Below are 27,289 nucleotides of genomic sequence, written 5' to 3'. Positions count from 1 at the left end.
AAGGACACTTGATTACTATCACTATGGTAACTGCCTAGCAACCAGATGGGGTTACCCTAGCAGCCGAGTAACAAATCACATATCTCTGCACTAGAAAACAGTAGAGACTTCGGGTTGACTTATTTTACTCAGGATGGCAAGGAGACTTCATTAGTATCACTATGGTAACTGCCTAGCAACCATATGGGGTTACCCTAGCAACCAAGTAACAAATCACATATCTCTGCATCAGAAAAGCGTAGATACTTCTGGGTTGGTTTATTTCAATCAGGATGGCAAAGACACTTGATTATGATCACTATGGTAACTGCCTAGCAACAAGGAGGGGTTACCCTAGCAGCCAGTAACAAATCACATATCTCTGCACCAGAAAATTGAAGAGAATTCTGGGTTGATTTATTTTAATCAGGATGGCCAGGAGACTTGATTAGTATCACTATGGTAACTGCCTAGAAACCAGATGGGGTTAACCTAGCAACCGAGTAACAAATCACATATCTTTCCACCAGAAATTTGTAGAGATTTCGGGTTGACTTATTTCACTCAGGATGGCAAGGAGACTTCATTACTATCACTATGGTAACTGCCTAGCAACCATATGGGGTTACCCTAGCAACCAAGTAACAAATCACATATCTCTGCATCAGAAAAGCGTACAGACTTCTGGGTTGGTTTATTTCACTCAGGATGGCAAGGAGACCTGATTACTATCACTATGGTAACTGCCTAGCAACCAGATGGGGTTACCCTAGCAACCAGTAACAAATCACATATCTCTGCACCACAAAATAGTACAGACTTCTGGGTTGATTTATTTCATTCAGGATGGCAAGGACACTTTATTACTATCACTATGGTAACTGCCTAGCAACCAGATGGGGTTACCCTAGCAACCAAGTAACAAATCACATATCTCTGCACCAGAAAATATCACAGACTTCTGGGTTGATTTATTTCACTCAGGATGGCAAGGACACTTGATTACTATCACTATGGTAACTGCCTAGCAACCAGATGGGGTTACCCTAGCAACCGAGTAACAAATCACATATCTCTGCACCAGAAAATTGAAGAGACTTCTGGGTTGATTTATTTCAATCAGGATGGCCAGGAGACTTGATTAGTATCACTATGGTAACTGCCTAGCAACCAGATGAGGCTTACCCTAGCAACCGAGTAACAAATCACATATCTCTGCATCAGAAAAGCATAGAGACTTCTGGGTTGACTTATTTCAATCAGGATGGCAAGGACACTTGATTAGTATCACTATGGTAACTGCCTAGCAACCAGATGGGGTTACCCTAGCAACCGAGTAACAAATCACATATCTCTGCACCAGAAAACACTACAGACTTCGGGTTGACTTATTTCACTCAGGATGGAAAGGAGCCATGTATTGTATTACCTTGGTAACTGCATAGCAACCACTTGGGCTTACCCTAGCAACCGAGTAACAAATCACATATTTCTGCACCAGAAAATCGTACAGACTTCTGGGTTGATTTATTTATGACCATAATTTTTGTTCTTTTCAAGTTATAGCATGCTGTTTGGCCGAGTTTTGCCACGACAAGCACCACTCACATTTTCTTCAGGAAATGTACCTATCTAGTTAGTGGTGCTTGCAAAGCATCACTATTGTAATCTCACATACTTATTATTTTTATTTTTATTTTTATTTTATATCTCTTAACAAAACTTGGCACCTAACTTCGTCCCGCTACCGTTTGGCGTAGACCCACGAATGAGGTGTCAAATCGAGCGACCTATTGAGGACACGTGTGCTATGACTTTTATAAGCGATCGAGTGCGGTATTTGCCCCAGGGGCAAAAAGCGGCGAAAAATCCCATAGACTTAACATTGAGACAAACTTTGTGGCGTCACAGCTCCAAGCGAGGATTTCAGTAGAAGCGTGTGATTTGCCACATTTGAAGAGGCTGGCAGGCTCTGTAAGAGCATACCTCAATATGGGGTAAAAGTTGCACCCCTGGGGGCAGGAGCTGCCCAAAAATGCCCCAATTGACTTATAATGGTGTAGGGCGGCCCATGAAATGAAAAGGCATAGGGATTTGTATTGAACATAGCTCTGGATCACAGTGTCATAGAGGCGAGGGGTGGGCTCATTTTACTCAGACGACCAATCAGTCTCTCAGGATCATTGTGAAGCTATCAAGCCACGCCCTAGCAACCATTAAGAGCACCTTAGCAACAAGTCCCATAGACTTCTATTGAAACAGATCAAAGGGATATCTCCGGATAGAAGTGTCATAGAAACACAAGGGTGGTCTCGTTTGACTCGGGACAGCAAACAGCCAATCATGCATCACATCAACACTTCCTAGCCCCTCCCTAGCAACCATTGTCGAGCACCTTAACAACCAAAATCCATAGAGGGATATCTTCCATTCTGAATGTCACAGAGGCATGGGAGTTGGTTTATATCATTCATACTGACAAGCAGCCTTTGGAGATTCATGATTGGCAGCTGCCAAGCCACTCCTAGCAACTAAACAGAGTACCCTAGCAACCGTTTAGCAGTAACTATATCTCTGCACCAGAAAATCAGAGAGACTTCTGGGTTGATTTATTTCAATCAGGATGGCAAGGAGACTTGATTAGTATCACTATGGTAACTGCCTAGCAACCAGATGGGGTTACCCTAGCAACCGAGTAACAAATCACATATCTCTGCATCAGAAAAGCGTAGAGACTTCGGGTTGACTTATTTCAATCAGGATGGCAAGGACACTTCATTAGTATCACTATGGTAACTGCCTAGCAACCAGATGGGCTTACCCTAGCAACCGAGTAACAAATCACATATCTCTGCATCACAAAAACATAGAGACTTCGGGTTGACTTATTTCAATCAGGATGGCAAGGAGACTTGATTAGTATCACTATGGTAACTGCCTAGCAACCAGATGGGGTTACCCTAGCAACCGAGTAACAAATCACATATCTCTGCATCAGAAAAGCATAGAGACTTCGGGTTGACTTATTTCAATCAGGATGGCAAGGACACTTGATTAGTATCACTATGGTAACTGCCTAGCAACCAGATGGGGTTACCCTAGCAACCGAGTAACAAATCACATATCTCTGCATCACAAAAACATAGAGACTTCGGGTTGACTTATTTCAATCAGGATGGCAAGGAGACTTGATTAGTATCACTATGGTAACTGCCTAGCAACCAGATGGGGTTACCCTAGCAACCGAGTAACAAATCACATATCTCTGCATCAGAAAAACATAGAGACTTCGGGTTGACTTATTTCAATCAGGATGGCAAGGACACTTGATTAGTATCACTATGGTAACTGCCTAGCAACCAGATGGGGTTACCCTAGCAACCGAGTAACAAATCACATATCTCTGCATCAGAAAACATAGAGACTTCGGGTTGACTTATTTCAATCAGGATGGCAAGGACACTTGATTAGTATCACTATGGTAACTGCCTAGCAACCAGATGGGGTTACCCTAGCAACCGAGTAACAAATCACATATCTCTGCACCAGAAAACACTACAGACTTCGGGTTGACTTATTTCACTCAGGATGGAAAGGAGCCATGTATTGTATTACCTTGGTAACTGCATAGCAACCACATGGGCTTACCCTAGCAACCGAGTAACAAATCACATATTTCTGCACCAGAAAATCGTACAGACTTCTGGGTTGATTTATTTATGACCATAATTTTTGTTCTTTTCAGTTACAACATGCTGTTTGGTCGAGTTTTGCCACGGCAAGCACCACTCACATTTTCTTCAGGAAATGTACCTATCTAGTTATTAGTGGTGCTTGCAAAGCATCACTATTGTAATCTCACATACTTATTTTTATTTTTCTTCTTTTTATTATTATTCTATCTCCGTTACAAAACTTCGACACCTAACTCGTCCCGCACCGTTTGGCGTAGACCCACAAATGAGGTGTCAAATCGAGCGGCCTATTGAGGACACGTGTGCTATGACTTTTATAAGCGATCGAGTGCGGTATTTGCCCCAGGGGCAAAAAAGCGGCGAAAAATCCCATAGACTTAACATTGTGACAAACTTTGAGCGTCCACAGCTCCGGCGAGGATTTCACAGAAGCGTGTGATTTGCCACATTTGAAGAGGCTGGCAGGCTCTGTAGAGCATACCTCAATATGGGGTAAAAGTTGCACCCCTGGGGGCAGGAGCTGCCCAAAAATGCCCCAATTGACTTATAATGGTGTAGGGCGGCCCATGAAATGAAAAGGCATAGGGATTTGTATTGAACATAGCTCTGGATCACAGTGTCATAGAGACCAGGGGTGGGCTCATTTTACTCAGACGACCAATCAGTCTCTCAGGATCATTGTGAAGCTATCAAGCCACGCCCTAGCAACCATTAAGAGCACCTTAGCAACAAGTCCCATAGACTTCTATTGAAACAGATCAAAGGGATATCTCCGGATAGAAGTGTCATAGAAACACAAGGGTGGTCTCGTTTGACTCGGGACAGCAAACAGCCAATCATGCATCAAATCAACACTTCCTAGCCCCTCCTAGCAACCATTGTCGAGCACCTTAACAACCAAAATCCATAGAGGGATATCTTCCATTCTGAATGTCACAGAGGCATGGGAGTTGGTTTATATCATTCATACTGACAAGCAGCCTTTGGAGATTCATGATTGGCAGCTGCCAAGCCACTCCTAGCAACTAAACAGAGTACCCTAGCAACCGTTTAGCAGTAACTATATCTCTGCACCACAAAATCAGAGAGACTTCTGGGTTGATTTATTTCAATCAGGATGGCAAGGAGACTTGATTAGTATCACTATGGTAACTGCCTAGCAACCAGATGGGGTTACCCTAGCAACCGAGTAACAAATCACATATCTCTGCATCAGAAAAGCGTAGAGACTTCGGGTTGACTTATTTCAATCAGGATGGAAAGGACACTTCATTAGTATCACTATGGTAACTGCCTAGCAACCAGATGGGCTTACCCTAGCAACCGAGTAACAAATCACATATCTCTGCATCACAAAAACATAGAGACTTCGGGTTGACTTATTTCAATCAGGATGGCAAGGACACTTCATTAGTATCACTATGGTAACTGCCTAGCAACCAGATGAGCTTACCCTAGCAACCGAGTAACAAATCACATATCTCTGCATCAGAAAAGCGTAGAGACTTCGGGTTGACTTATTTCAATCAGGATGGCAAGGACACTTGATTAGTATCACTATGGTATCTGCCTAGCAACCAGATGGGCTTACCCTAGCAACCGAGTAACAAATCACATATCTCTGCATCACAAAAACATAGAGACTTCGGGTTGACTTATTTCAATCAGGATGGCAAGGAGACTTGATAAGTATCACTATGTTAACTGCCTAGCAACCAGATGGGGTTACCCTAGCAACCGAGAAACAAATCACATATCTCGGCACCAGAAAAGAGTACAGACTTCGGGTTGATTTATTTCAATCAGGATGGCAAGGACACTTGATTACTATCACTATGGTAACTGCCTAGCAACCAGATGGGGTTACCCTAGCAACCGAGAAACAAATCACATATCTCGGCACCAGAAAAGAGTACAGACTTCGGGTTGATTTATTTCAATCAGGATGGCAAGGACACTTGATTACTATCACTATGTTAACTGCCTAGCAACCAGATGGGGTTACCCTAGCAACCGAGAAACAAATCACATATCTCGGCACCAGAAAGAGTACAGACTTCGGGTTGATTTATTTCAATCAGGATGGCAAGGACACTTGATTACTATCACTATGGTAACTGCCTAGCAACCAGATGGGGTTACCCTAGCAACCGAGAAACAAATCACATATCTCGGCACCAGAAAAGAGTACAGACTTCGGGTTGATTTATTTCACTCAGCATCGCAAGGACACTTGATTACTATCACTATGGTAACTGCCTAGCAACCAGATGGGGTTACCCTAGCAACCGAGTAACAAATCACATATCTCTGCACCACAAAATAGTACTGACTTCGGGTTGATTTATTTCACTCAGGATCGCAAGGACACTTGATTACTATCACTATGGTAACTGCCTAGCAACCAGATGGGGTTACCCTAGCAACCGAGAAACAAATCACATATCTCGGCACCAGAAAAGAGTACAGACTTCGGGTTGATTTATTTCACTCAGCATCGCAAGGACACTTGATTACTATCACTATGGTAACTGCCTAGCAACCAGATGGGGTTACCCTAGCAACCGAGAAACAAATCACATATCTCGGCACCAGAAAACAGTACAGACTTCTGGGTTGATTTATTTCAACCAGGATGGCAAGGACACTTCATTAGTATCAATATGGTAACTGCCTAGCAACCAGATGGGGTTACCCTAGCAACCGAGTAACAAATCACATATCTCTGCACCAGAAAACACTACAGACTTCGGGTTGACTTATTTCACTCAGGATGGAAAGGAGCCATGTATTGTATTACCTTGGTAACTGCATAGCAACCACATGGGCTTACCCTAGCAACCGAGTAAAAAATCACATATTTCTGCACCAGAAAATCGTACAGACTTCTGGGCTGATTTATTTATGACCATAATTTTTTTCTTTTCCAGTTACAACATGCTGTTTGGCGAGTTTTGCCACGGCAAGCACCACTCACATTTTCTTCAGGAAATGTACCCATCTAGTTTTATTATTTTTATTTTTCTTATTTTTATATCTCTTAACAAAACTTGACACCTAACTCGTCCGCACCGTTTGGCGTAGACCCACGAATGAGGTGTCAAATCGAGCGACCTATTGAGGACACGTGTGCTATGACTTTTATAAGCGATCGAGTGCGGTACTTGCCCCAGGGGCAAAAAAGCAGCCGAAAAATCCCATAGACTTAACATTGAGACAAACTTTGTGGCGTCACAGCTCCAAGCGAGGATTTCAGTAGAAGCGTGTGATTTGCCACATTTGAAGAGGCTGGCAGGCTCTGTAAGAGCATACCTCAATATGGGGTAAAAGCTGCACCCCTGGGGGCAGGAGCTGCCCAAAAATGCCCCAATTGACTTATAATGGTGTAGGGCGGCCCCTGAAATGAAAAGGCATAGGGATTTGTATTGAACATAGCTCTGGATCACAGTGTCATAGAGACGAGGGGTGGGCTCATTTTACTCAGGCGACCAATCAGTCTCTCAGGATCATTGTGAAGCTATCAAGCCACGCCCTAGCAACCATTAAGAGCACCTTAGCAACAAGTCCCATAGACTTCTATTGAAACAGATCAAAGGGATATCTCCGGATAGAAGTGTCATAGAAACACAAGGGTGGTCTCGTTTTACTCGGGACAGCAAACAGCCAATCATGCATCAAATCAACACTTCCTAGCCCCTCCCTAGCAACCATTGTCGAGCACCTTAACAACCAAAATCCATAGAGGGATATCTTCCATTCTGAATGTCACAGAGGCATGGGAGTTGGTTTATATCATTCATACTGACAAGCAGCCTTTGGAGATTCATGATTGGCAGCTGCCAAGCCACTCCTAGCAACTAAACAGAGTACCCTAGCAACCGTTTAGCAGTAACTATATCTCTGCACCAGAAAATCAGAGAGTCTTCTGGGTTGATTTATTTCAATCAGGATGGCAAGGACACTTGATTAGTATCACTATGGTAACTGCCTAGCAACCAGATGGGGTTACCCTAGCAACCGAGTAACAAATCACATATCTCTGCATCAGAAAAGCGTAGAGACTTCGGGTTGACTTATTTCAATCAGGATGGAAAGGAGACTTCATTAGTATCACTATGGTAACTGCCTAGCAACCAGATGGGCTTACCCTAGCAACCGAGTAACAAATCACATATCTCTGCATCACAAAAACATACAGACTTCGGTTTGACTTATTTCAATCAGGATGGCAAGGACACTTGATTAGTATCACTATGGTAACTGCCTAGCAACCACATGGGGTTACCCTAGCAACCTACTAACAAATCACATATTTCTGCACCAGAACATTATACAGACTTCTGGGTTGATTTATTTATGACCACAATTTCTGTTCTTTTCAAGCAGGCTATTTGACGAGTTTTGCCACGGCAAGCACCACTCACATTTTCTTCAGGAAATGTACCTATCTAGTTATTTTTATTAGTGGTGCTTGCAAAGCATCACTATTGTAATCTCACATACTTATTATTTTTATTAGTGGTGCTTGCAAAGCATCATTATTTTTATTTTTCTTATTTTTTATATCTCTTAACAAAACTTCGGCACCTAACTCGTCCCGCACCGTTTGGCGTAGACCCACGAATGAGGTGTCAAATCGAACGGCCTATTGAGGACACGTGTGCTATGACTTTTATAAGCGATCGGAGTACGGTATTTGCCCCAGGGGCAAAAAGCAGCGAAAAATCCCATAGACTTAACATTGAGACAAACTTTGACGCGTCACAGCTCCAAGCGAGGATTTAGTAGAAGCGTGTGATTTGCCACATTTGAAGAGGCTGGCAGGCTCTGTAAGAGCATACCTCAATATGGGGTAAAAGTTGCACCCCTGGGGGCAGGAGCTGCCCAAAAATGCCCCAATTGACTTATAATGGTGTAGGACGGCCCATGAAATGAAAAGGCATAGGGATTTGTATTGAACATAGCTCTGGATCACAGTGTCATAGAGACGAGGGGTGGGCTCATTTTACTCAGACGACCAATCAGTCTCTCAGGATCATTGTGAAGCTATCAAGCCACGCCCTAGCAACCATTAAGAGCACCTTAGCAACAAGTCCCATAGACTTCTATTCAAACAGATCAAAGGGATATCTCCGGATAGAAGTGTCATAGAAACACAAGGGTGGTCTCGTTTCACTCGGGACAGCAAACAGCCAATCATGCATCAAATCAACACTTCCTAGCCCCTCCCTAGCAACCATTGTCGAGCACCTTAACAACCAAAATCCATAGAGGGATATCTTCCATTCTGAATGTCACAGAGGCATGGGAGTTGGTTTATATCATTCATACTGACAAGCAGCCTTTGGAGATTCATGATTGGCAGCTGCCAAGCTACTCCCTAGCAACTAAACAGAGTACCCTAGCAACCGTTTAGCAGTAACTATATCTCTGCACCAGAAAATCAGAGAGACTTCTGGGTTGATTTATTTCAATCAGGATGGCAAGGAGACTTGATTAGTATCACTATGGTAACTGCCTAGCAACCAGATGGGGTTACCCTAGCAACCGAGTAACAAATCACATATCTCTGCATCAGAAAACAGTAGAGACTTCGGGTTGACTTATTTCAATCAGGATGGAAAGGAGACTTCATTAGTATCACTATGGTAACTGCCTAGCAACCAGATGGGCTTACCCTAGCAACCGAGTAACAAATCACATATCTCTGCATCACAAAAACATAGAGACTTCCGGGTTGACTTATTTCAATCAGGCTGGCAAGGACACTTGATTAGTATCACTATGGTAACTGCCTAGCAACCAGATGGGGTTACCCTAGCAACCGAGTAACAAATCACATATCTCTGCACCACAAAATAGTACTGACTTCCGGGTTGATTTATTTCACTCAGGATCGCAAGGACACTTGATTACTATCACTATGGTAACTGCCTAGCAACCAGATGGGGTTACCCTAGCAACCGAGAAACAAATCACATATCTCGGCACCAGAAAAGAGTAGAGACTTCCGGGTTGATTTATTTCAACCAGGATGGCAAGGAGACTTAATTACTATCACTATGGTAACTGCCTAGCAACCAGATGGGGTTACCCTAGCAACCGAGTTGAAAATCACATAACTCTTCACCAGAAAATAGTAGAGACTTTTGGGTTGACTTATTTCACTCAGGATGGCAAGGGCACTTGATTAGTATCACTATGGTAACTGCCTAGCAACCAGATGGGGTTACCCTAGCAACCAAGTAACAAATCACATATCTCTGCACCAGAAAATAGTAGACTTCTGGGTTGATTTGTTTCACTCAGGATGGCAAGGACACTTGATTAGTATCACTATGGCAACTGCCTAGCAACCAGATGGTGTTACCCTAGCAACCGAGTAACAAATCACATATCTCTGCACCAGAAAATAGAACAGACTTCTGGGTTGACTTATTTCAATCAGGATGGCAAGGAGACTTCATTAGTATCACTATTGTAACTGCCTAGCAACCAGATGGGGTTACCCTAGCAACCGAGTTACAAATCACATAACTCTGCACCAGAAAATAGTAGAGACTTTTGGGTTGACTTATTTCAATCAGGATGGCAAGGACACTTGATTAGTATCACTATGGTAACTGCCTAGCAACCAGATGGGGTTACCCTAGCAACAGAGTAACAAATCACATATCTTTGCACCAGAAATTAGTAGAGACTTCCGGGTTGACTTATTTCACTCAGGATGGCAAGGACACTTGATTAGTATCACTATGGTAACTGCCTAGCAACCAGATGGGGTTACCCTAGCAACCAAGTAACAAATCACATATCTCTGCACCAGAAAATAGTACAGACTTCTGGGTTGATTTGTTTCACTCAGGATGGCAAGGACACTTGATTAGTATCACTATGGTAACTGCCTAGCAACCAGATGGGGTTACCCTAGCAACCGAGTAACAAACCACATATCTCTGCACCAGAAAATAGTACAGACTTCTGGATTGACTTATTTCAATCAGGATGGCAAGAAGACTTCATTAGTATCACTATGGTAACTGCCTAGCAACCAGATGGGGTTACCCTAGCAACTGAGTTACAAATCACATAACTCTGCACCAGAAAATAGTAGAGACTTTTGGGTTGACTTATTTCAATCAGGATGGCAAGAACACTTGATTAGTATCACTCTCGTAACTGCCTAGCAACCAGATGGAGTTACCCTAGCAACCGAGTAACAAATCATATATCTCTGCACCAGAAAATAGTAGAGACTTCTGGGTTGACTTATTTCAATCAGGATGGCAAGGAGACTTAATTACTAGCACTATGGTAACTGCCTAGCAACCAGATGGGGTTACCCTAGCAACCGAGTAACAAATCACATATCTCTGCACCAGAAAATAGTACAGACTTCTGGATTGACTTATTTCAATCAGGATGGCAAGAAGACTTCATTAGTATCACTATGGTAACTGCCTAGCAACCAGATGGGGTTACCCTAGCAACTGAGTTACAAATCACATAACTCTGCACCAGAAAATAGTAGAGACTTTTGGGTTGACTTATTTCAATCAGGATGGCAAGAACACTTGATTAGTATCACTCTGGTAACTGCCTAGCAACCAGATGGAGTTACCCTAGCAACCGAGTAACAAATCACATATCTCTGCACCAGAAAATAGTAGAGACTTCTGGGTTGACTTATTTCAATCAGGATGGCAAGGAGACTTAATTACTAGCACTATGGTAACTGCCTAGCAACCAGATGGGGTTACCCTAGCAACTGAGTTACAAATCACATAACTCTGCACCAGAAAATAGTAGAGACTTTTGGGTTGACTTATTTCACTCAGGATGGCAAGGGCACTTGATTAGTATCACTATGGTAACTGCCTAGCAACCAGATGGGGTTACCCTAGCAACCAAGTAACAAATCACATATCTCTGCACCAGAAAATAGTAGACTTCTGGGTTGATTTGTTTCACTAAGGATGGCAAGGACACTTGATTAGTATCACTATGGTAACTGCCTAGCAACCAGATGGTGTTACCCTAGCAACCGAGTAACAAATCACATATCTCTGCACTAGAAAATAGAACAGACTTCTGGGTTGACTTATTTCAATCAGGATGGCAAGGAGACTTCATTAGTATCACTATTGTAACTGCCTAGCAACCAGATGGGGTTACCCTAGCAACCGAGTTACAAATCACATAACTCTGCACCAGAAAATTGTAGAGACTTTTGGGTTGACTTATTTCAATCAGGATGGCAAGGAGACTTAATTACTAGCACTATGGTAACTGCCTAGCAACCAGATGGGGTTACCCTATCAACTGAGTTACAAATCACATAACTCTGCACCAGAAAATAGTAGAGACTTTTGGGTTGACTTATTTCACTCAGGATGGCAAGGGCACTTGATTAGTATCACTATGGTAACTGCCTAGCAACCAGATGGGGTTACCCTAGCAACCAAGTAACAAATCACATATCTCTGCACCAGAAAATAGTAGACTTCTGGGTTGATTTGTTTCACTAAGGATGGCAAGGACACTTGATTAGTATCACTATGGTAACTGCCTAGCAACCAGATGGTGTTACCCTAGCAACCGAGTAACAAATCACATATCTCTGCACCAGAAAATAGAACAGACTTCTGGGTTGACTTATTTCAATCAGGATGGCAAGGAGACTTCATTAGTATCACTATTGTAACTGCCTAGCAACCAGATGGGGTTACCCTAGCAACCGAGTTACAAATCACATAACTCTGCACCAGAAAATAGTAGAGACTTTTGGGTTGACTTATTTCAATCAGGATGGCAAGAAGACTTCATTAGTATCACTATGGTAACTGCCTAGCAACCAGATGGGGTTACCCTAGCAACTGAGTTACAAATCACATAACTCTGCACCAGAAAATAGTAGAGACTTTTGGGTTGACTTATTTCAATCAGGATGGCAAGAACACTTGATTAGTATCACTCTGGTAACTGCCTAGCAGCCAGATGGAGTTACCCTAGCAACCGAGTAACAAATCACATATCTCTGCACCAGAAAATAGTAGACTTCTGGGTTGACTTATTTCAATCAGGATGGCAAGGAGACTTAATTACTATCACTATGGTAACTGCCTAGCAACCAGATGGGGTTACCCTAGCAACTGAGCTGAAAATCACATAACTCTGCACCAGAAAATAGTAGAGACTTCCGGGTTGACTTATTTCACTCAGGATGGCAAGGACACTTGATTAGTATCACTATGGTAACTGCCTAGCAACCAGATGGGGTTACCCTAGCAACCAAGTAACAAATCACATATCTCTGCACCAGAAAATAGTAGAGACTTCTGGGTTGACTTATTTCACTCAGGATGGAAAGGAGCCACGTATTGTATTACCTTGGTAACTGCATAGCAACCACATGGGCTTACCCTAAAAACCGAGTAACAAATCAAATATTTCTGCACCAGAAAATTGTAGAGACTTTTGGGTTGACTTATTTCAATCAGGATGGCAAGGACACTTGATTAGTATCACTATGGTAACTGCCTAGCAACCAGATGGGGTTACCCTAGCAACAGAGTACCAAATAACATATCTTTGCACCAGAAATTAGTAGAGACTTCCGGGTTGACTTATTTCACTCAGGATGGCAAGGACACTTGATTAGTATCACTATGGTAACTGCCTAGCAACCAGATGGGGTTACCCTAGCAACCAAGAAACAAATCACATATCTCTGCACCAGAAAATAGTACAGATTTCTGGGTTGATTTGTTTCACTCAGGATGGCAAGGACACTTGATTAGTATCACTATGGTAACTGCCTAGCAACCAGATGGGGTTACCCTAGCAACCGAGTAACAAATCACATATCTCTGCACCAGAAAATAGTACAGACTTCTGGATTGACTTATTTCAATCAGGATGGCAAGAAGACTTCATTAGTATCACTATGGTAACTGCCTAGCAACCAGATGGGGTTACCCTAGCAACTGAGTTACAAATCACATAACTCTGCACCAGAAAATAGTAGAGACTTTTGGGTTGACTTATTTCAATCAGGATGGCAAGAACACTTGATTAGTATCACTCTGGTAACTGCCTAGCAACCAGATGGAGTTACCCTAGCAACCGAGTAACAAATCACATATCTCTGCACCAGAAAATAGTAGAGACTTCTGGGTTGACTTATTTCAATCAGGATGGCAAGGAGACTTAATTACTAGCACTATGGTAACTGCCTAGCAACCAGATGGGGTTACCCTAGCAACTGAGTTACAAATCACATAACTCTGCACCAGAAAATAGTAGAGACTTTTGGGTTGACTTATTTCACTCAGGATGGCAAGGGCACTTGATTAGTATCACTATGGTAACTGCCTAGCAACCAGATGGGGTTACCCTAGCAACCAAGTAACAAATCACATATCTCTGCACCAGAAAATAGTAGACTTCTGGGTTGATTTGTTTCACTAAGGATGGCAAGGACACTTGATTAGTATCACTATGGTAACTGCCTAGCAACCAGATGGTGTTACCCTAGCAACCGAGTAACAAATCACATATCTCTGCACCAGAAAATAGAACAGACTTCTGGGTTGACTTATTTCAATCAGGATGGCAAGGAGACTTCATTAGTATCACTATTGTAACTGCCTAGCAACCAGATGGGGTTACCCTAGCAACCGAGTTACAAATCACATAACTCTGCACCAGAAAATAGTAGAGACTTTTGGGTTGACTTATTTCAATCAGGATGGCAAGAACACTTGATTAGTATCACTCTGGTAACTGCCTAGCAGCCAGATGGAGTTACCCTAGCAACCGAGTAACAAATCACATATCTCTGCACCAGAAAATAGTAGACTTCTGGGTTGACTTATTTCAATCAGGATGGCAAGGAGACTTAATTACTATCACTATGGTAACTGCCTAGCAACCAGATGGGGTTACCCTAGCAACTGAGCTGAAAATCACATAACTCTGCACCAGAAAATAGTAGAGACTTCCGGGTTGACTTATTTCACTCAGGATGGCAAGGACACTTGATTAGTATCACTATGGTAACTGCCTAGCAACCAGATGGGGTTACCCTAGCAACCAAGTAACAAATCACATATCTCTGCACCAGAAAATAGTAGAGACTTTTGGGTTGATTTGTTTCACTCAGGATGGCAAGGACACTTGATTAGTATCACTATGGTAACTGCCTAGCAACCAGATGGGGTTACCCTAGCAACAGAGTAACAAATCACATATCTTTGCACCAGAAATTAGTAGAGATTTCCGGGTTGAATTGTTTCACTCAGGATGGCAAGGACACTTGATTAGTATCACTATGGTAACTGCCTAGCAACCAGATGGGATTACCCTAGCAACCAAGTAACAAATCACATATCTCTGCACCAGAAAATAGTAGAGACTTCTGGGTTGACTTATTTCACTCAGGATGGAAAGGAGCCACGTATTGTATTACCTTGGTAACTGCATAGCAACCACATGGGCTTACCCTAGCAACCGAGTAACAAATCAAATATTTCTGCACCAGAAAATTGTACAGACTTCTGGGTTGATTTATTTATGACCATAATTATATAAAAAATCTCTCTCTCTCTCTCTCTCTCTCTATCTATCTGACGGTAAATATCTATCTATCTATATCTATCTCTCTATATATCTAAGGGTAAATATCTATCTATCTGAGTGTCTATCTATCTATCTATCTATCTATCTAGCAACTAAGTTAAACTTTTTTAACACTACACTGTAGAACTGGCTCATTAGAGTCATTAATGTTGTAATCAGACTACACTGGTCACACTGTATGTTTCACACTGTAGATTCAAAAGAACTGGCTCATTAGAGTCATTAATTTGGGAATCAGACTACACTGGTCACACTGTATGTTTCACACTGTAGATTCAAAAGAACCGGCTCATAAGAGTCATTCATTTGGGAATCAGACTACACTGGTCACACTGTATGTTTCACATTTTAGATTCAAAAGAACTGGCTCATTAGAGTCATTAATTTGGGAATCAGATTACACTGGTCACACTGTATGTTTCACACTGTAGATTCAAAAGAACCGGCTCAAAAGAGTAATTTGGTAACAGGTAGTGTACCCTACACACACACAGACAAAAAGGGCCTGTCAGCCCTGCATCTCTCCCTCTCTCTCTCCCTCAGAGGATTTATTTTATCAAGCAGCCAAAAAGTAATGACCTAAAATCTTCATAGCCACACCCTAAAACAGGCTAAAAATGTGCTAGCTTCATGAAACACATGCTAGCATCGCCTAGCGAAGTGCTAAAACATGATAAAAAGTGCTAGCATCATGCTAACACATGGTAGCATCGCCTAGCAAAGTGCTAAAACATGCTAAAAACGTGCTAGCATCATGCTAACACATGCTAGCATCGCCTAGCGAAGTGCTAAAACATGCTAAAAGCGTCTAGCATCGCCTAGCGAAGTGCTAAAAAATGCAAAAAACATGCTAGCATCATGCTAACACATGCTAGCATCGCCTAGCGAAGTGCTAAAACATGCTAAAAATGTGCTAGCATCATGTTAACACATGCTAGCACATCGCCTAGCGAAGTGCTAAAACATGCTAAAAACGTGCTAGCATCATGCTAACACATGCTAGCATCGCCTAGCAAGTGCTAAAACATGCTAAAACGTGCTAGCATCATGCTAACACATGCTAGCATCGCTTAGCGAAGTGCTAAAAAATGCTAAAAACGTGATAGCATCATGCTAACACATGCTAGCATCGCCTAGCGAAGTGTTAAAATATGCTAAAAACGTGCTAGCATCGCCTAGCGAAGTGTTAAAACAGGCTAAAAACGTGCTAGCATCATGCCAACACATGCTAGCATCGCCTAGCGAAGTGCTAAAACATGCTAAAAACCTGCAAGCATCATGTTAACACATGCTAGCATCGCCTAGCGAAGTGCTAAAACATGCTAAAAACGAGCTAGCATCATGCTAACACATGCTAGCATCACCTAGCGAAATGCTAAAAAATGCTAAAAACGTGCTAGCATCTATCTATCTATTTGAGGGTCAATATCTATCTATCTATCTATCTATCTGAGGGTAAATATCTATCTCTCTCTCTCTATCTATCTATCTGAGGGTAAATATCTATCTATCTATCTATCTATCTATCTATATCTATCTATCTGAGGGTAAATATCTATCTATCTCTCGTTCTATCCATCTATCTATCTGAGTGTCTATCTCTCTATCTATCTAGCAACTAAGTTAAACTTTAAACTACAAACTATTTTAAACTATAAACTACTTTAAACTACTTTAAAGTAATTTAAACTTCAAACTACGTTAAACTTCTTCAAACTTTCTGGTCCAAACTTTTTTTTCTAGTTTCTTTTGATTTTCCCATGATGTCAAGCAAAGAGGCACTGAGTTTTAAGGTAGGCCTTAAAATACATCTACAGGTATACCTCCAATTGACTCCATTTTGCAATCAGAAGCTAATTGCCTAAAGACTTGATTTTATTTTCTGGAATTTTCCAAGCTGATAAAGGCACAGTTAACTTAGTGTATGTAAACCTCTGACCCACTGGAATTGTGATATAGTCAATTAAAAGTGAAACAATCTGTGTGTAAACAATTGTTGGAAACATTACTTTTGTTTGGCACGACTTGCCAAAACTAAAGTTTGCTACTATGACATTTTTTAAATCTGTGGAATGTTTAAAAAAAAAATTTCATGTCTTCTACCTAGTTTAAGTAAACTTCTGACTTCAACTGTACACATGTGACCATTTAAAACAGTGCGGGTACAGAATTTAGTCAGTACTCGGTAGTGTTGGTACTTTTAACATCAGCTGCAATTAAAATAATAAACTGAGGCACCCCTAGCCAGTCGTGGCGGCACCACAGGATGTGTTCCCGCTCTGTTGAGAATGCAATGAGTCCAATAGGCTGTTTATTATCGTGTCTAGTGTCATCTTCACGTGACGGTAATGGCGGGTTTAAAAACATCGCAACAAAAACGAAAACCAAATATTTTTCAAGATTATTTTAGTTTGTTTCAAAGCCATGAAAATTTTTTCTTTTTACATTTAGTTTTCGTCTTCATTTTCATTTACGATAATAACAGCCATAGTGCGCCAGATCACTCACCACACACCAGCTATAGGAGGATCTTTGTTGACATCTTTGTACGCATGCGCGAGTGGTTGTGTGGCAACAAAACAAACAGTATGGCGGGCTGTAAAGACGCGACGAGCACTTTCAAGAGAGTTAGCGGGCGAAATCCACAATATATAAGCACTTTAACATCTGAAGACCGGAGGAGGTTTGGAGAGAAGCTCAAAATTTGTATTGGTGACAAAATCGAAGTTAATCAAAGCCCATATGAGATCTGGGATTACAAAAAACGTTGGTCCGACTCGCCCGTGTCTTGGCCACCAATCTGCTGGGGAGACATTTATTCTTATTTAATAGAAACCCCTGGACCCTTCACTCATGAAAGATTAAAGGCTTTCAAAAGTCTGGAGGCCTATGATTATTTTGTTTCTCGAAAAGTTGGGCCGATCTTTTCTGCCAAACAGAAAGCAGTGATCGTGCTAAAAGCAGAGGTTAGACCTGGCCAAGCAGAGTCACAGCGTGATTCGCATCTTCCGTGGGTGATCGCCAAAGAGAACGGCGAAATAATCACTGCTCACTGGGACTGCAAAGTCGGGTAAGTCTTCATTGATCAGTGTTCTTATTTATTTATTGAAAATGTAGTGACTGTTGTACCAATTCAATTGTGTTCAGTGTGAGACTTTCAATGGCGTCTGTACTATGGTGAAAATTTGTATATCACAGCTTACACATTTCTCCTTCTTTCAAATCCAGTCTTGGAGAAACATGCAGTCATGTAGCAGCTTTAATGTTTAAAGTAGAAGCAGCTGTCAGGATAGGACTTGCAAATGCTGCATGTACTAGGTTCAATCGCGTAATTGCACGCAACCATTTCTTTCGTTTTTCGCGATCCTTTTTGGAGGGAATTCGAAAAAACTTTTTATCAGGCCCCCAACGAGCCGTACAATCGACACACAGCAAGAGTGAACCATCCTCTTCTCTAAATCATCCTCCAAACGTGCAAAACAATAAAATTACAGGTATCTAGCGGTGTTTCCTGCCACACGATTCCCATGATGCAACGCGACAAACATAAACAATGATGTCACAAAAGATCCGCCTATTGGTGGAGACGAGAGAGTAGAGTGATGGATCCATAAAAGTAAAGGGATCATTTTCAAAAATTGTTGCAGCAACCTTATTCCAGCAGCAACCTTAGTTTTTCCCAGGAAGTCTCCCATCCAGGTACAGACCAGTCTCAACCCTGCTTAGCTTCAGTGGGTAACCAGGCAAAAGCTGAAGGGTTATATGGTTGCTGGCTGTAATTAAGTAATTTTCAAGTGTTAATTGTGTCGGGCTAACGCTCTTACTTGTACAGTTTGCACCTGTGGAGATTGTATGACTGAGGGCTGGGCTGCTTGGATGACCCCATGAACTTGCACAGTTTGCCCATTAGGCAGCTGCACTAAGGTTACTGTGGGCCCAGTGGCTGAAGCCTGTCCTGCTGCCATGGAAACCTGCACAAGGGAGGTACAACAAGGTTGAAGAGTGAGAGACACAGAGAGCAAGCTACAATTGGACTGAATTTAAAGGGATAGCTTACCCAACAGTGAAAATTATGTCATAATTAACTTGTATTTTGGATGTTATATGCATATTCCAAACCTGTATGACTTTCTACTGTGGAAAACAAAAGGAGATATTGAGACAATAAAGTCACCATTGACTTTCATTGCATATATTTTTATTTTTCATTAAATAAGGTGAATGGTGTCTGAGGCTAAAATTCTGACAAACATCTCCCTTTGTGTCATTTGGGTTTGGCACATACATATTATATTTATATATGGTGTCATAACTGTTCAAATGTTTCACACTCGCCTGTGCTAAAGTAGCAATCTGCTGAGTGTCTGTCTCTGAGACTGCAGTATCACCGCCCTGCTGGATATCTGCTCCTGCCTCCATCTTCATTTAGATAACCTGGTGATGTTAATTCAAAATCTTTTATGTTCGCTATCTGAAATTTAAAACAGCTTTTGCAAATATACACACTGCAACCATGCATGTAGCGTACCCTTAAATGAAAGGGTGTAACTGTAAAAATACTCTGCCTACAGATAGGGTTTGTCAAAGTTTCATTTTGAATATTCATTTGTATAGCCTGAATGGTTGTTTAATAGGTTATGTTCAATAAAATATTACAATGTTGTGCCAACAATGAAAATAGCTAGAAAAGTAATAATAAAATAAATGTTTTAAAATATTGAGGCAAGTGAAAAGTCATTATTTATGTAGTCTCATTTTATTATGTAATTGTGTAAAATAAAGACATTTTTATGAAAAATACACATTATGATACAAATGGAAATAAAAATAATTGAATCTAAACGCAATAATGAAAATCTAAATAAAATGTATAATGCATCTACACATACAAATAAAAATATGAATAATTATATTTATAAACGTAATTTTGTTGAACCCAATGAATACATTTATATCTGTAATAATGATGAACTGAGACGCTACACAAATCATAAAGCTGCCTCCAATTGCCGCCTTTTTTACTTCCGTGTATACACAGCTGTTAGTCTACTGTGAGATTTGGTTTAAGAATTTAAACAAGATTAACAAAGAATTAAAATGACAGAATGCGAAGAGAAAAAAAAGTTTAATTTCTACGTGTATTCTGATAACAACATAACGTAAAATAAATAAAAATAACAGTGCTTGCATGTTTCAACTTGTTAAACGGTATTCCAGGTCGAATGAAGCAATCATTTAACGCAATATCATTGTGTTTCATGGTTTAATATAAAAATATTAATACACAGAGGAATGCATTTTCTCTCTCTGACTTTATTAATCGACTAAACAACACAATTTATTACTCAGCCTTAAGAAATAATCAGCTTTTGTGGTCTAGAAATAGCTCTGCATGGGCGAGTATGAAGAAATTAAAAGATCTTGCATGTATACGAAGAGCTTCAGCTAATCTAATGCTGGAGACAAGAAGAAAAAAAAAACTAATTTTATGTGCAGTAGTGTCCATCCAAAGGTGCCATGGACGGGCGATTGCATTCATAGTACTATGCATCTTCTATATTTTAAATTACAGTACACAGTTGTGTTACTAGAACCCTCTCTCTTTCCTCCGACTGCCTGACTGACTCATTGTCTGCAAGCAAGTCCGAGCTGTTGAGCAACATGCCCACCGCCGCCATGATCTCTTTGTTACAGACGGATCGGGCATTGCGACATGTCCACAAAAACGGCATAATCTCTTCCCCCCACGAATGCGTCTCTTCTTACCCGACACAGACTCGCCTCGTCACTCCCAGGCCTCCGGAGCTCCACTTTTATTTAGACCGACACGTAAGAGACCGCGTCAGGCTACACCTCCGTCGCGTCACCGAAGACAGCACATAGAACGAGAGGGATGAACACAGCCCTATTCACGATCGACAAGATCCGAGACGTGGGCGGAACGTGCCGAAGTGACTACGAAGATATACGAAAAGTTGACGAACAGAGTCGGATTTTAACGAACTCCGTGTTCATCCACACTGCGCGTGTGTAAAGTGCTTGCGCTGTGATGGGCTATTATTTTATTGTAATAATATAACATGTCGTTCACAGTGTGTTGAAATGTGTACATTTTATGAAAATCCCACACGTATACAGTTTATTATGTGACGGCAGTGGAAAAATCCAAAGGAATACCTCTGTTTATGGGCGGTGCTTGTCGGGATAAGGTTATGATTGGATGCATTGTCTGTATCGTCATGGACATTTTCACCAATCAGAATTAAATAATCACTGCTGAAGAGCAGAAGTTTGCCGCCTACTTGCCAAAAACTAGGAAATGGTCATAAGATTGTGATAGGCGGCATTCTCCGTTAATATTAGTCTTTGAAATATACTTGTTTTTATTTTACTGTCGTTGTCGACAGAGGCTGTTGCAGACATGGCTTCGTTATTCAAGAAAAAGACTGTAGATGGTAAGTTTCCTTCCCCTATGGGACTTGTTTGTTTGTCAAAGCCGCCCAGCAACACATTTCGCGTAAATCATCAGCTGGTTTCGTCAGTACGTTTGATTTGTTTAATAAATTGAATCTGATTTAGGCTTTCTTGACTTGTCAGCTGTGTCGCCCAACATATTCGTTTCGGGATTTTATTGGAAACGAAGATTTTATTCTAAATCACCGGAATGTTATTTGTGTTTTGGACATCTGCCACAGAAAACATACTTGAGTGACTGCGGTCAAGTGGGCCGCGCGTTGAAAATACACGGTCAAGCCAGCCGCACATCTTTTTTTAGTATGCGCGTCTAATCGTGTCCTTACGGTATGGGTGCTGAAAGAGGTCAAACTTGATTTTTTGACTCTATTTTCCGCTATTTTCCATCTTATTAGGACACAAATAATTATTATTTTTTTTTTACTATTTTAATGTTTGTATGCCTAAATATGATTAACATTAATTATTACATAATTTATTCATGTTCATATTCATTTTAATTATCATACGTCCTTAATATTTTTACATGTTTATTTTTAATGTTTATATATATATATATATATATATATATATATATATATATATATATATATATATATATATGTATATTAGTATACATTAATTATTATAATATATTTATTAATGCTAATGAAATCTGTAATATTGATGTTAATTATCATACATTTATTTTACATTTGTATTGTTGATTTTAATGTTTGTGTAGGCCTATATATAAAGTATACATTTAATTATTATACATAATGTATAAATGTTTATTTATTTATTTAATTTTTTCATGTTAATGTAAATGATTAATATGATACAACAGGCTTTTGAAACACAAATGATATTTAAAACACAAGCACACACACACACACACACACACACAATTTATATATACAAGTATGTTATATTACTGTATAGTTTTGGAGGAAAGGCAAACTCACCCCACACATCAAAGTGCATTCTATCACTTACACCATGTCCCATGTTCAAGCACTCATAAAAAGTGTTCCTTCAAAGGTTTGCTCATTCTTTCAATATATTCCTGTTCAGAGTGACTCTGACTATTACTGTAATTATTTTCAATTCATTTTACTGTATAGTTTTGGAGGAAAGTAAAGGCAAACTCACCCCAATCATGAAACTGCATTCTAGCACTTACACCATGTCCCATGTTCAAGCACTCATAAAAAAGTGTTCCTTCATAGATTTGCTCATTCTTTCAATATATTCCTGTTCAGAGTGATGCTGACTATTACTGTAATTATTTTCAGGTAATTTTACTGTGTAGTTTTGGAGGAAAGTAAAGGCACAATCAACCCAAAAAGTGCATTCTTACAGCGTATTTATTGATGAAATATAAAATAATTTTCAGAATTACGTTTATACAATAACGTTTATACAAAAAAAATCTTGATCTCCGTTTTGTAATAAAAAAAATAAATAAGGATCTGGATTTCACTCCTTAACTTTTATTTAGGTAGTAAAAACAAAGTAGAATGTACATTTCCTTAAGAAAATGTGAGTGGTGCTTGCCGTGGCAAAACTCGTCAAATAGCATTTTATAACTGCTGAGATATGTGTTTTTTTACTCGGTTGATAGGGTACCCCCATCTGGTTGCTAGGCAGTTACCATAGTGATATTTATCAAGTGTTCTTGCTATCCTGAGTAAAATCATTCAACCCAGAAGTCTGTACTATTTTCTGGTGCAGAGACATGTGATTTGTTACTCGGTTGCTAGGGTAACCCCATCTGGTTGCTAGGCAGTTACCATAGTGATACTTATCAAGTCTCCTTGCCATCCTGATTGAAATAAATCAACCCAGAAGTCTCTCTGATTTTCTGGTGCAGAGATATGTGATTTGTTAGTTGGTTGCTAGGGTAACCCCATCTGGTTGCTAGGCAATTACAATAGTGATACTAATCAAGTCTCCTTGCCATCCTGATTGAAATAAATCAACCCAGAAGTCTGTACTATTTTCTGGTGCAGAGACATGTGATTTTTTACTCGGTTGCTAGGGTAACCCCATCTGGTTGCTAGGCAGTTACCATAGTGATACTAATCAAGTCTCCTTGCCATCCTGATTGAAATAAGTCAACCCGGAAGTCTCTTCTTTTTTCTGATGCAGAGATATGTAATTTGTTACTCTGTTGCTAGGGTAACCCCATGTGGTTGCTAGGCAGTTACCATAGTGATACTTATCAAGTCTCCTTGCCATCCTGATTGAAATAAATCAACCCAGTAGTCTCTCTGATTTTCTGGTGCAGAGATATGTGTTTTGTTACTCGGTTGGTAGGGTACTCTGTTTAGTTGCTAGGGAGTGGCTTGGCAGCTGCCAATCATGAAACTCCAAAGGCTGCTTGTCAGTATGAATGATATAAACCAACTCCCATGCCTCTGTAACATTCAGAATGGAAGATATCCCTCTATGGATTTTGGTTGCTAAGGTGCTCGAAAATGGTTGCTAGGGAGGGGCTAGGAAGTGTTGAGGTGATTCATGATTGGTTGTTTGTTGTCCCGAGTCAAACGAGACCACCCTTGTGTTTCTATGACACTGCTATCCGGAGATATCCCTTTGATGTCTTTCATTAGAAGTCTATAGGACTTGTTGCTAAGGTGCTTTAAATTGTTGCTAGGGCGTGGCTTGATAGCTTCACAATGATCCCGAGAGACTGATTGGTTGTCTGAGTGAAATGAGCCCGCCCCCTTGTCTCTATGACACTGTGATCCAGAGCTATGTTCAATACAATATCCCTATGCAATGTCATTTCATGGGCCGTCCTACACCATTGTAAGTCAATGGGACAACTTTGGGCAGCTCCTGCCCCCCAGGGGTGCAACTTTTACCCCATATTGAGGTATGCTCTTACAGAGCCTGCCAGCCTCTTCAAATGTGGCAAATCACACGTTTCTGCAAAATTCTCGCTCGGAGCTGTGACTCGTCAAAATTTGTCGCAATGTTAAGTCTATGGGATTTTTTCAGCCGCTTTTTTGCCCCTGGGGCAAATACCGTACCCCCGATCAATTATAAAAGTCATTCCACACCTCTCCTCAATAGGCCGCATAATTTGACGCCTCACTCAGGGGTGTGTGACAAAAGCTGCGGGACAAGTTACGCGCCGAACTTTTGTGTGGAAGAATAATTATTATTATTATAATAACTAGATGGGTACATTTCCTGAAGAAAATGTGAGTGGTGCTTGCCGTGGCGAAACTCATCAAACAGCGTGCTGTAACTCGAAAAGAACAAAAATCGAGGTCGTAAATAAATCAACCTGGAAGTCTGTACGATTTTCTGGTGCAGAAATATGTGATTTGTTACTCGGTTGCTAGGGTAAGCCCGTGTGGTTGCTATGCAGTTACCGAGGTGATACGATACGCGGCTCCTTTCCACCCCGAGCGAAACAAGTCAACCCGGAAGTCTCTACGTTTTTCTGATGCAGAGATATGTGATTAGTTACTCTGTTGCTAGGGTAACCCCATGTGGTTGCTAGGCAGTTACCGTAGTGATACTTATCAAGTGTCCTTGCCATCCTGATTGAAATAAATCAACCCAGAAGTCTCTCTGATTTTCTGGTGCAGAGATATAGTTGTAGCTAAACGGTTGCCAGGGTACTCTGTTTGGTTGCTAGGGAGTGGCTTGGCAGTGGCCAATCGTGAAAGTCCAAAGGCTGCTTGTCAGTATGAATGATATAAACCAACTCCCATGCCTCTGTGACATTCATAATGGAAGATATCCCTCTATGGATTTTGTTGCTAAGGTGCTCGACAATGGTTGCTAGGGAGGGGCTAGGAAGTATTGAGGTGATTCATGATTGGCTGTTTGCTGCCCCGAGTGAAACAAGACCACCCTTGTGTTTCTATGACACTTATATCCGGAGATATCCCTTTGATGTTTTTCATTAGAAGTCTATGGGAGTTGTTGCTAAGGTGCTCTAAATTGTTGCTAGGGCGTGGCTTGATAGCTTCTCAATGATCCCGAGAGACTGATTGGTCGTCTGAGTAAAATGAGCCCGGCCCCTTGTCTCTATGACACTGTGATCCAGAGCTATGTTCAATACAAAATCCCTATTTCATGGTCCGTCCTACACCATTGTAAGTCAATGGGGGCAACTTTGGGCTGCTCCTGCCCCCCAGGGGTGCAACTTTTACCCCATATTGAGGCATTACAGAGCCTGCCAGCCTCTTCAAATGTAGCAAATCACACGTTTCTGCGAAATCCTCGCTCGGAGCTGTGATGCGTCAAAGTTTGTCGCAATGTTAAGTCATAGCACACGTGTCCTCAATAGGCCGTTCGATTTGATACCTCATTCGTGGGTCTACGCCAAACGGTGCGGGACGAGTTAGGTGCCGAAGTTTTGTACGGAGATATAAAAATAAAAATAAAAATAATAAGTATGTGAGATTACAATAGTGATGCTTTGCAAGCACCACTAATAAGTATGTGAGATGACAATAGTGATGCTTTGCAAGCACCACTAAATAATAAGAAAAAGAAAAATAAGTATGTGAGATTACAATAGTGATGCTTTGCAAGCACCACTAATAAGTATGTGAGATTACAATAGTGATGCTTTGCAAGCACCACTAATAATAATAAGAAAAATAAGTATGTGAGATTACAATAGTGATGCTTTGCAAGCACCACTAATAAGTTTAAATAGGATTTCAGTAAGTTGGCTCTCACAAGCCAACTTAATAAGTTTAAGTAGGATTTCAGTAAGTTGGCTCTCACAAGCCAACTTAATAATAATAAGTTTAAGTAGGATTTCAGTAAGTTGGCTCTCACAAGCCAACTTAATAATAATAAGTTTAAGTAGGATTTCAGTAAGTTGGCTCTCACAAGCCAACTTAATAATAATAATAATAATAATAATAAGTTTAAATAGGATTTCAGTAAGTTGGCTTTCACAAGCCAACTTAATAATAATAATAATAATAATAATGTTTAAATAGGATTTCAGTAAGTTGGCTTTCACAAGCCAACTTAATAATAATAATAATAAATATAGCTGCAAGCAGCGATGGCGGGCCCAAGCCGGTGGCGCCGCCACCCCCGTGCCTTTAGGGTTGCTGTGCACGATGGGCAATAACATAACCTCGCTTTAAATGTCGAGAAGATGTGTGCTGTAGAGCTCGCATCAGTGTGTGCTCTGCAAAAGTGCGCATCGAGGGCACATATCAACCACAAAGTATGCGTGAGCACCCTTCTGATACCTAAAATGAAAAATTAGACACCCTACGGTCTCATGGAGTTAATGGACACATGAAATAAGTACACAAGACTGAAAATTCATATGAAGTGTGCCATTTGGGACAGGGTCTATGACCGTGAACCACAATAGTCACATTTATGAGAATTCAAATGTAGAATAATTTTTGATATCATAGGATGTCATAGGTCAATATCTTTTGCAGCACTTAAATATGTTAATCCAGAAGGCCAGTATTTATCTGGAGGTCTTTGTACAGGTTTATTAATGTAATTATAATTTA

The 27,289-nt window shown here is 40.8% G+C and overlaps 2 protein-coding genes across 2 annotated transcripts in view; one reads left to right on the top strand and one right to left on the bottom strand.

The window, feature by feature from the left end:
• LOC127651897 (cyclic AMP-responsive element-binding protein 1-like) overlaps positions 1 to 21,220 on the bottom strand; it is a 56,836-nt gene extending 35,616 nt beyond the window's left edge. Inside the window, exons 1-3 of the mRNA XM_052137946.1 lie at positions 21,081 to 21,220; positions 19,650 to 19,748; positions 19,139 to 19,285 (exon numbers count right to left, since the gene is read on the bottom strand). Coding sequence (XP_051993906.1) covers positions 19,139 to 19,285; positions 19,650 to 19,739 — 237 coding nt within the window. The 5' untranslated portion in view covers positions 19,740 to 19,748; positions 21,081 to 21,220. The remainder of the gene's footprint in view (positions 1 to 19,138; positions 19,286 to 19,649; positions 19,749 to 21,080) is intronic.
• A 413-nt stretch (positions 21,221 to 21,633) lies between these two features.
• Positions 21,634 to 27,289, top strand: part of LOC127651203 (charged multivesicular body protein 2b-like) — a 32,231-nt gene continuing 26,575 nt past the window's right edge. Inside the window, exon 1 of the mRNA XM_052136928.1 lies at positions 21,634 to 21,769. Coding sequence (XP_051992888.1) covers positions 21,736 to 21,769 — 34 coding nt within the window. The 5' untranslated portion in view covers positions 21,634 to 21,735. The remainder of the gene's footprint in view (positions 21,770 to 27,289) is intronic.

Source organism: Xyrauchen texanus, chromosome 11 (assembly GCF_025860055.1).
Source record: "Xyrauchen texanus isolate HMW12.3.18 chromosome 11, RBS_HiC_50CHRs, whole genome shotgun sequence".
In the NCBI taxonomy this organism is placed as follows: Eukaryota; Metazoa; Chordata; class Actinopteri; order Cypriniformes; family Catostomidae; genus Xyrauchen; species Xyrauchen texanus.
The sequence above is the reverse complement of the archived record's forward strand: the minus strand, read 5'-3'. Positions and strand labels throughout refer to the sequence as shown.